The following is an 11530-nucleotide window of genomic DNA, read 5'->3' on the forward strand; positions in this document are numbered from 1 at the left end:
TCTCCAAAATTCTCATACAAGGTCTTGCAAGAAAAGTCCATGTTATATTACAGTTTAGGTCAGCGGTTGGTAACGTTTTTTGGTGGACGGCTGGAATGACCTAACTCAGATTGGAGGCAAACAAGCACTAGGTCCTGGCCATCTCCAATGCCTCTCCCTGAAGCTCAGGGGAGAGCTCCCTTTCTGCTGGAACCTGTGCCATCCAGCTGTGGTACATCATGGGCAAAACTCTCCTCTACTAGAGCCCTGGATGCCTGATTGCAGTACAACATGGGGAGAACCCCCGTCTCCCAAAGCCATGGCTCTGCAGGCTGGATCCAAAGGCTCCATGGGCTATAGGTCGCCTAGGTAATTGCCTTTGGCCTACCTGGAAAATTCCTTTTCCCTGAAAATAGCTTCACTTTGTTTTTTATATCCAGTTTTTAACAGTGTTGCTCTGCACTGCTATATTCCATTTTGGGGGTTAGATGCAGTTCATTAATGAGTAAAGATATTTCTGTTTATAGGTCAAAACCCTGCCCATCTAGTCTCATAACTCTCAATTCAAGATACTGAGCTACCTGCAGAAAAGGAAATAAGATTTGACTCCTAGGTTGTAAATCAGTACTTGAACCTTTTTCCTTTGCCTCTAACAGCAATGATTTATGAATAGCTCATGATAAAATGTTGCCTACCCTCATATTTTTCCTGGAGGATCTTGACATATAAGTAACAGAGAAAATATCTTTTAAAAATTCGTCTGAATGTGTACTTGTATGTGATAGTTGTCTCTGCATATCTTTTATTAAGGATTTCAGTTCTTTAAGTGAGTAGCTAAACTTTTTACTAAAGCTTTTCATTCATCATTAATCATAGGTTAAAGTTTGAAGAAAGTAAAATCATGATAATCTTTCTTAAATAAAGCGGGATTTCCAGGAACACTGCTATAATTGATATTTTTTACAGGTGATTTACTTTCAGAATCTGGAACCATAAGGATTTTTGTGAATTCACAAGTACTTTTGATAGTATTAAATAAGTATTTTGATCAAGATATAGTGTATAAAATATGGATTTGTATTTTGACTGCAGATCTTTCAGCTGAAAGGCATCAGTAATGGATATTCCTAATTGCATCTTAAATTATTCATGTTTTGAATGGACTTTGTGGCTAGGTTCCCTATTCTGTTTATTATTCTGCTTTGGTTTGTTGTTGTTGTTGGGTTTGAGGTTGTCCGAGCTAAAAAATATGTTTGTCAGGTAGTTAATGGGAACTTTTCAGATGAGCTGAATTCTAAACAGTGAAGCACTGTTTGGTTAAGATACGAGTTCTAGGAATGAACATCATAGTTGACTTTAGCTAGAATTGAAGAAGCATAGAAATAAAATATATTAAGGAGGAACGTAAGAAGTATGCTAGTTTTTGCCCACTGTAGGTTAAATGTAGTATTTCAAAACCTGGAATTAATGTATTAATCCAGAATGGGTTTTCAGCAATAATGTTTTTATATTTCAGCCACTTGGAGCCAGTGACTATTTGGAAGTATCTGCCAATTTTGATACGGTCTTTGTTCGCAACATACCGCTATTGACAATGGCACAAAGGACTCAAGCTCGCCGCTTTATTACTCTTATTGATACGTTTTATGAGCACAAGGTGAGAACTAATTGTTTCAGATATATACATGCATTAGTCTAACTAATTGTTTCAGATATATACATGCATTAGTCTTGAAAAATGACTAATTTAGAAATTATGGCTTCCTATTGATTTATTTGCTAGTAATGTGAAAGTCATTCATTTCTTATAATGCTACCATGTGCTAAAAACAAAAACAACATTCCAGAATGTTCTCAACACCCTAAGCTGAGAACAGTAAATATTACAATGTGTTAAAATATGTTACTAAGTCTTAAACATCAGCATAAATGTAGGTCTGGGATTATATGTACATCTTGAATAAGGATGGTTTCTGGAACAATTAAATAAATAATTGCATTGACATTTTTGTCATTGTAATAATTGATGACTGTATCACTGAGCTCACCTCCAGAATATTCAAAATAGCTTGGAAGGGACCATTTGGCTGTTTGCCTGTCTGGTAAGGATTCACAGAGTATTAAAGTGTTAATGGATTTGTTCAAACATGTTATTAATTTTAGGAGAATATTCATTGTAGACATTAGATCAGGTTGCAGAACTGCTAATGGAATAGTAATGATAAATATAGCACTTAACTTGGATTTACAAAGGCTTCAATCATAAAAGCAAAATCAGCACTATTAAAACAACAGAAAAAGCTATTTCTTGTTTAAGCTGATCATTTTTTAAAAAAGTAATGAAAGATATTAAGCTCCATACTATGTGTGATTACATATGCACACACTTAAATATTTATGTAATCAGGCCATATCGATTGAGACTTCTCAAGAATGTCCTGACAAGATGATCAGTGATCACTAGGGCCCTGATTCAGCAAAATACTTAAGCATGTACCTAACTTGAATCTCACGAGTGGTCTATTGAAGTTAGTTCAGTTACTTAAAGTTATATATGGCTTTAGAAATTGTAACTATTGTTATATTTTCTAAGAAATTATGTATACAGTAGGTTAGATTAACAAAAGCATAAAAAAGTAAAGCTTGAAGGGACCTCAAGAAATCATCAGGTCCAACCTCCTGCTTTAGGCCTTATCTAACGGCCATGTCACATTAGATTTAAGACGTATTAGCTGCTCTTAAAATGCAAGCATCCATGTGTTCAGAGAGTAAAACATGTACAAAGTACAATCCTGTAGTAGCAAAGTTAAGACTTTTCATGGGGGGAGAATCTCCAGATCATAGTAAGTAAGACATGTTCAGCAGTCACTGGACTGCTCCATGGAGATATCATGAATATAAGACCCCGGTGTGGTGCTGGGGCTGGGACTGACAATCAACAGATCACACATAGAATGGAGCTTGAGATCAGCTGATTTTTAGTTCCAGCACCCGCACCACACTAGAGCTGGTTCAAGACTTCCAGTGGCAGGGACTCAGTTCACTCTGTGGATCCAGAGGTAGGTGCAGATCCAGCAGCAAAAGCAGCACCTTCTTCTAGACTTGGCCTTTCTGTGCCTCCCTCTGCCTGCTGCTAGCAGAAGAAACCTAGCTTGCCCCTGTGTGCCAGCAGCAGGTGCTCCCAGATTAGGCAGTCCTGGTTATGTAGCAGGGAGGGCATGGGCTTTGGGTATGGGGGTTGCATATTATCATGGGCAGATATGTGATCTGTGGTGTCCACTGCTGGGGTCAGTGTCAGGGATGGAGGAAGGGAAGGATAGAGGGTGGGCACAGCAGGCTCCAGCCCTGTCCATAGTGAGCTGAGATCTTAGCAAGCATCATCATGTGCCTACTCAGAACACATTTGAACTTTTTAATATGGCACAGTAATGCTTACTGCAGTGGTCCCCAACCAGATAATTGGGGAGCCTCTTTTGGTTGATCCTAGGCTGGGGGGGGCTGGGTGTGTGTGCACATGTGACCCCCCCCCAGCCCAGCAGGTCAGCCTGTGGGGGTGGGAAGATGCATTGGCCAGATCAAGGCCCCCACAGTGAGGAATGGACTGAATGCAGCACACAGGAGCAGGGGAAGGTGAGTGGGGCCCTAACCCAGCCGGGTGGCGGAAGGATTGGAGCCTGGTGTGGGGGAGGCCTCCTTCTGCTGGGTGCACCCCAGTGGAGGCCCTGGGGGCACATGCCCCCCATCTCTGGGGAGTCAGAAGCGGCTGCCATTGCCTGCTGCACCTTGATCCCTGCTGCAGCTGGCCATGTGTGTGTGCAGCTCAGCCCAGCGGCAGGATACACATGGCATCCAGCTGCTCCTAGGCCAGCTGCAGTGGAGCTCAGGGTGCAAAGCCCAGCCCACAATGGCAGCCACCTCCACCATACACAGATGGGGGGGGCACATGCCCTTCCCCAACACAGGACAGCATAGGCAGCTGCAGCAGTGGTGAGGGAGGAAGTGGGGCTGGGGCTCTGCACAGCTGGGGCAGGAGACGGAGCCATAAGCGGTTCATCTGGGGGGACGCTGGAAGCAGGTGGGTCACACACCCTGGGAAGGCATGGGGCGCATGTGCCCCAGGATCTGCACGCCAGGTGGAGTGGGCTGTGGGTTGGGGCTGGGGCAGTGCCAGGCTTTTCTCCGCAAGGATATTGGGCCAGGCTGCGCTCAAGTCAGGCAGCAGTAGTGGTGTCGCTGGGAGTGAGGGTATGAGGGGGGCTGCAGCCACCCAAAAATTCACTGTAGCCCCTCCTAATATCCCGTCCCAGTACCGCTGTCACCCACCCCAAGTGCAGCGCAGCCCAGGTGCCCCTCTGGGAAGAGCCCAGTGCAGCCTTCCCCTCCTTCTGCTCTCCCCCTGCAGGCATGGGGGCCATATGCCCAGGATCTGTGCACAGGAGAGGGTGAGTTGGGGCTGGGAGGCTGTGCTGGGCTCTTCCTGGTGTGGGAGCTGGGCCACGCTGTGCTTGGGGAGGGTGGCAGCAGTGCTGGGAGGGAGGGGTTGGGGAGGGTTATGGCAAACTTTTGGGTGGCTGCAACTCCCTCCCCCCCACCTTATAGCCCCACTCCCAGCACCACTGTCTCCTGGCTTGAGCACAGCATGGCCCAGCACCCCCACCAGGAAGAGCCTAGCCCCACCTTGCCGCTGCAACCCATCCCACTCCACCCCACATGCAAATCTGGGGGCACATGTCCCCCATGCCCCCCCGTTCCTCCCAGGTGAGCCACTCATGGCTCAGTCCCATGCCCTGTCCCAGCTGTGCAGGGCCTGCCGCTGCCCCAGCCCTACTTCCTCCCTCACCACCATGGGGGGGGCAGACTGAGGCCCCAGCGGGAGTGGGGCTAGGGCTGGGGCCTCAATCGGCTCCACCCCCCTACAGCCCTTCCCCCTCCCCCTTCCCCTTCCCCCATAGACTTACCTGCTGGGGGGGCATGCCCCCAAATAAGTTTTTCTCCCTCCACCTTGATCTGCTCCTCCCCTCCCCACAGGCTTACCTGCTAGGCACACAGTAGATCTTGGCTTGCTTTTAAATTTGAAAAGTGATCTCCTACTTAAAATGGTTGGAGACCACTATCTTATAATCTTAGATAAAACATGTGTTAAGCATCCTGTATGACAAGGCCCTAAGACAATTGCCTATCCTGTTCTTCAAAACTTTTAAGGATGGCAATTCCACAACCTGTCTAGATAACCTGTTCCAATGCTTAATTCCCATCAGAGTGAGAAAGTTTTCTTCCTAAAAATCCAACCTATATTTCTCTTGCTGCAATTTAAGACTATTACTCCTTGTCCTGTCACCTGCAGCCACAGAAAATAGTCTGTCATCATCTTCTTTGTAACCACCTTTCAGGTAAGTAAGGACTGTTATCAAATCCCTTCTCAGCCTTCTCTTCTTCAGGCTAAATAATGCCAGTTCTTCCACACTTTCTTCATAAATCACGTTTCCCAGACCTGTGATAATTTTTGTCACACTCTGTTGGACTTTCTAATTTTATTCATGTCTATCTTGAAGTACAGCACCCAAAACTAAACGTAGACACACCAGTCACCAGGCCTCACCATTGCTGAAGAGAGAGGAAGAATCACTTCCCTTGATTTCCATTGATGCTCATATTCACAGATTCACAGAAGTTTAGGGCTGGAAGGGACCTTGTGAGATCATCGGGTCTGGCCCCCCTGCTCTGGGCAGGAAAGACTGCTGGGGTCAAATAACCCCAGCAAGGTGTACATCCAGTCTCCTTTTGAAGATCTCCAAGGTAGGCGCCTGCACCACCCCTGCTGGGAATCTATTTTAGAGTCTTTTCCTTATATCCAGTCTGAAACCTTCTTTGAGGAGTTTATAACCATTACTCCTGGTTTTCCCCTAAGGCGCTTTGGTGAATAGTTGTTTGCCTAATCCCTGATCCTATCCCCTGATATATTTGTAAGCTGCCACCAAATCACCCCAAAGTCTTCTCTTTTCTAGGCTGAACAGTCCTATATCTGTCAGCCTTTCCTTGTATGGCTTGCTCTTCAGGCCTCTAATCCATATGAGTGGCTTTTCTCTGGACTCTCTCAAGCTTCTCCACATCCTTCTTGAAGAGCGGCGCCCAGAACTGGATGCAGTACTCCAGCTGCTGCCTCACCAATGCCGAGTACAATGGAAGAATAACCTCCTTAGCTTTGCTTGAGATGCATGGGTAGATGCATGCCAGCATATTGTTTGTTCCACTAACTGTAGCATCAGACTGGTGGCTCATATTCATATTAATACAGTACAGTATTCTTTGGGGGGGTTGTTTGTTTTTTGTTTGTTTTTTTGCAACGACCCTCCAAAGTGGCTTCAGTTCCAACTAACTTGGTGTCATCCTCAAATTTTGTTTACTGTCCTCTCAATCCTCCAAATCATTAATGAATAGATAAAACAGTACCAAACCCAGGGACAACCTCTGGGGAACTCTACTTGTAACCTCTTCTCAATTAGACATTGAGCTATTGATGACTGCTCTTTGAGCGCAGTGTCCCAGTCAGTTATGATGATGATGTTATCCTGTCCTCTGCTACCCCACCCAAGGGGAGCTTGGGACAGATGTAACTTCTAACTACCTTAAAGGGGGAGGGAGAGCTGCTAATCAAGAGAGCACATAAACTGTTACAGCGTAACTCTTACATATGCATGTTCCTGTAGCAGACAGGTGAGCTCAGTTGCTGTAACTTTAATCTTGAATGAAACTAGATTAAAGAGGCAATGTTTTTCTTTACTTTTTATCACCATAGGAGCAAAAAGATGTAATAGTTATGTTGTAACAGCTTATACCAGTATTATTGGATACCAGTACAATTATGGGGTCCATCTGTGACCTTGTTGTCAACTACAGTTTTTATAATGTATACAGTATATACTCAGTTCATCCTCCAAGCCAGTATTGTATCCTAAACAAACTCTGCTTAATATGAGGGGTGTGCAAAGCAGGCAGTATTCAATTCAGATTTGGATTAGGCCCCATTTAGGGGACAGCGATTCGATTCGCTGATTTGGATCACTGTCCCGGTTCGATTCGGCCAAATCTGAATATATGATGGTGATTTAGGGAATCAGCGATTTGGCCATAGATGCAGCTTTAGATGTTTTTTCTATGTACCTAGAGGTACCAGGTGCAGTTTATGAATGCTGAGATGATGGGGCGGATGGAGCATCCCACAGGAGAGTGGGGGGGGTGGTCCCCCGCACTCTAAGCAGTAGACCAGATGCACTCCCAGTCCACTTCTGGGTCCACTGCTGAGCACATGGGGGACCTCCCACACCCCCACGGCTTGGTGATGGGCTGCAGGGGGACCCTGGGTGCCCCGCCAGACCCAGGAGGCACCAGTCACTGAGCTTGGGGGGTGGGTCCCCTGCGCACTCTGCAGTGACCCAGAAGTGGAATGGAAGCACTTTTGGTCCGCTGCCAAGCATGCATCCCCCGCATTCCCGTGGGATACTCCATCCACTCCACCATCTCATTGTTCATGAGCCATGCCTGGTACAGCAAGGTACGTAGGTACGTACATCACCATCAACTCTTGGTCAGTCCTGAGGAAGGGTCTCCCAAGAGTTGATATCGATGTTATGCTTCTTCATGTTTGGCTTCAGGGTGTCTTTGAAGTGCTTTCTTTGCCCTCTGCTACTTCACTGACCTTCTTTCAGCTGTGAGAACAAGATTCTCTTTGGAAGGTGGGAGTCAAGTATGCGAACAACGTGACCTGTCCAGTGAAGTTGGTTTTGGATGATCATGGCCTCACTGCTGTTGGAATTTGCTTCGGCTAAGATGCTGATGTTTGTGCATCTATCCTCCCAGCTAATCCGAAGGATCTTGCGAAGGCACCATTGGTGGTACTTCTCCAAACTCTTGAGATGTCTTCTGTATGTGGTCCAAGTTTCCAAGCCATACAGCAGAGTTGGAATGACAGTGTTCGATAAACCAAGAGCTTTGTTTCAGCAAGGATGTCATGATTTCAGAAGACTCTTATTGAGATGTCCAAAGACTGTGCTCACACACTTCAGTTGGTGTTGTATTTCCATGTTGATGTCTGCCTTTGATGAAAGATGACTTCCAAGATAAGTGAAGCGATCCATGTTCTTGGGCAAAGGGGTGGTTTCTCCATTTGTAGCAGGTTGGTAAAGGACTTGCGTTTTCCTGATATTTAGAATTAGGCCAATACTCTTGTAGACTTCCAAGAATATGTTTAAAATGGTTTGGAGGTCCGTTTCAGATTGAGCAATGACATCATTGTCATCCGCATACTGGAGCTCCATTATGGATGTTGTCATGGTCGTTTTGGACTTGAATCTGTTGAGGTTGAAGAGTCTTCCGTCCATCCTATACACAATTTCAATTCCAGGTGGGAGCTTTCTGTCGACAAGGTACATTATGGTGGAGATGAAGGTGGAAAACAAAGTTAGAATGATGACACAACCTTGCTTCACTCCAGTTTTCATCTCAAATTGTTCTGTTTGATTCCCGTTGCTGAGAACCCTTGCTGACATACTGTCATAGACAAGTCTCAGAATGCTAATGAACTCGTTTGGGCAGCCAATTTTGGACAGGATTTTCCATAGGGCTTTGTGGTTTATAAAATTGAAGGCTTTAGAAAGATAAATGAAGGCCAAATCACAGCGAGAGATGCACAGGTGAAAGCCTGCTGCACCCCCGAAACCCCCCAGACACCCCCCAGCACAGCCGGAGGCAAGCGGAGCCTGTGGTGGGAAGAGGTTAACTCCTTGCTGAGTGGGAGGAGGCAGCTGCGTGGAGCTGGGCCAGGTCAAGCCCCGCCCAGGCTCCTACTTGGCCCAGCCCCCCAGGGAGAGAGAGAGGTAGGAGGGGGTACTCACCAGTCCCCCTCCAGTAGGGCAGGGCCCCCCCCAAATCCCAGGCAGGGCCCCCCCCTTGCCTAAGAGCAGCTTTCCCCAATGGTGGGCCCACTGCACATGCACACAGTTTAAAAGGGCCCGCCAACAGCAAAAAAAAGCCCCAGTTAGGCTCCGGAGCGGCGAGAGACATGTGAGTGAAATCCCGCCACGCCCCTGCTCCCCCAAAACCCCCCAGACACCCCCCAGCAGCTGCGGAGCCTCCGCCGAGCCCCAGCACAGCCGGAGGCAAGCGGGGCCCATGGTGAGAAGGGGTAACCCCTCACTGAGTGGGAGGAGGCGGCTGCATGGAGCTGGGCCAGGTCAAGCCCCACCCAGGCCCCTACTGCACCCAGCACCTCAGGGAGCCACGCGACTGGAGCTGCGCGAACAGGCTGCACAAACAGGCACACTTGTCTGCTGGCGCGTGAGTTAGCATGGAGTTCGGGCAGGAGGGTGCGCGGGGGGGCCCAAGACCCTGCCTGCAAACCACCCTAGTGTAGACGGTCCCAGCTATAGCTAGCCTACCAGAAGCATGACACAAATGGGTACGCGCCACCCCCCTCGGGTCCCCTCAGGCTCTGTGGCTCCCCCATTGGGCACCTCAGAGACCTCCACGCAGATGGAGCCCCTGGCTCTCGGCTGCACAGGCTGCCTGTCCCTTTTTCAGGCTCTGGGACCCAGGAGCATGGCCACCTCCCCCAGTGGGGTCTGCTCCCTTTTGGGGTCTCTGGCGCGCCAGCTGGAGGAGCTCCAGGCCACAGTCCAGAGACTGCGTGCCATCACGGACTGTGAGCAGGAGATAGACTCTTACTGCCAGGCCCTTCTCCCCTGGGAGCCAGAGGGTAGACCACCATCTCCCTCCAGGACAAAGGAGGACTCTGGGACCTCCCACTCTGTCCAGTCAGGGGCATGGACCAAGGTAGTCAAGAGCCCTAAGGCCTACCACACCAAGGCCCCTGCCCCGCCAGAGCTTAGCAACAGGTACGCACTTTTTGCTGCTTCAGCAGAGCCGGCTGAGTTGGCAGCTCCCACAGGCAACAGAGGCTCAACTGCAGCTACCGTCCCCACTCTCCCCAAGACAAAACGTAAGGTGTTTGTTGTGGGAGACTCCATCCTGAGGGGGACTGAGGGGGCAATCTGCCACCCCGACCCCTTAGTCTGGGAAGCCTGCTGCTTCCCAGGGACCCGCATCTGGGACATTGCAGAGAAGATCCCAAAGCTCCTCTAGCTCACAGACCACTATCCTATGCTCCTTATTCATGTGGGCACCAATGACACGGCTCGGCGGGCTCCCAGCTGGGTCATGAGGCACTACAGGGATTTGGGAGCAGGGCTAAAGGGTCTGGGGGCACAGGTGGTGTTCTCATCGATCCTCCCAGTCTGGGGGTATGGGCTGAGGAGGGAGAGGAGGATCCAGGTAGTGAACCAAAGACTGCGGCGCTGGTGTCATCAGGAAGGCTTTGGCTTCCATGACCGCAGCCCTTTCTTTGGCAAGAGAGGCAGCGAGCTGCTGGGAAGAGATGGCCTCCACTTCTCTCCTCTGGGGAGGAGGCTCTTCTCAGCCAGACTGGCTGACCTGCTCCACCGGCCTTTAAACTAAGACTGTTGGGGGATGGGGGGACTACCGCCACTGCTGGCCCGTTGAGCAACCCTTGCAAAGCCAGTGGGCCAGGGCACTTAATGGAGCCCACCCTTGTCCCAGCCCTGGTATAACCTGTGGGCAAGGCAAGAGCCCCTAAGGGGACACTTGCATGCCTGTACTCAAATGCCTGGAGCTTGGGGAATAAGCAGGAGGAGCTCTTCCTGTTCAATGCAAATAATTATGATGTCATAGGGACAATGGAGGCCTGGTGGGACTCCACCCATGACTGGACCATGGGTATAGATGGCTATACCCTGTACAGGAGGGATCGTGTAGATAAAAGGAAAGGGGGTGTAGCTCTCTATGTTAAGGAAAGCTACATGTTCTTGCAAGCTGATACTGGTGACCAGGGTGGACAGCTGGAGACCCTGTGGGTTAAAATCCACGAGAACACAGCACAGGGGACAGAACGGTGGGAGTCTACTACAGACTTCCCACCCAAAGTCCTGAGCTTGACTAGGAGTTCACCCAGGAACTGTCTGAAGCCACATGCTCCAGGACCATGGTTGTCATGGGTGACTTCAATTACCCGGACATCTTGTGGGAGGATCACTCAGCAAAATCCGAGAGGTCACAAAGCTTCCTCTCATGCGTGGATGACCTCTACCTGACTCAAGAAGTCTATGGGCCAACGAGAGGCAAAGCACTGCTCAACCTGGTTCTGGCTACTGGGAATGACCTCATTGGCAACCTAGTGATCGATGGGAAGCTGGGTGACAGCGACCACAAGCTGATCACCTTCACCATCCGCCGTAAAGCTGGCAATTCAGTCAGCAACGCGGAAGTCCTTGACTTCAGGAAAGCTGACTTTGACAAGCTCGGGAGGCTTGTCAGTCAGGCCCTATGGGGCCATGACCCCAGGGAGAGGGGAGTTCAAGAAGAGTGGTTGCTTCTCAAGGGAGTGATCCTCAATGCACAAGCTAAGTCTATTCCATCTCGGAGGAAAGGCAGCAAGAAGGCACAGCAGCCCTCCTGGCTCTCCAGGGACCTAGCAGACCTC

At 49.0% G+C, this 11530-nt stretch overlaps 1 protein-coding gene across 2 annotated transcripts in view; it reads left to right on the forward strand.

Annotated features, from left to right (window-relative positions):
- LACE1 (lactation elevated 1) overlaps nucleotides 1-11530 on the forward strand; it is a 121929-nt gene that overhangs the window by 102428 nt on the left and 7971 nt on the right. For both annotated transcript variants that reach the window (XM_019537863.1, XM_019537864.1), the window contains one exon: nucleotides 1496-1636. In XM_019537863.1, coding sequence (XP_019393408.1) covers nucleotides 1496-1636 — 141 coding nt within the window. The remainder of the gene's footprint in view (nucleotides 1-1495; nucleotides 1637-11530) is intronic.

The sequence above is a fragment of the Crocodylus porosus genome, unplaced genomic scaffold, assembly GCF_001723895.1.
Source record: "Crocodylus porosus isolate Cpor-Errol unplaced genomic scaffold, CroPor_comp1, whole genome shotgun sequence".
In the NCBI taxonomy this organism is placed as follows: Eukaryota; Metazoa; Chordata; order Crocodylia; family Crocodylidae; genus Crocodylus; species Crocodylus porosus.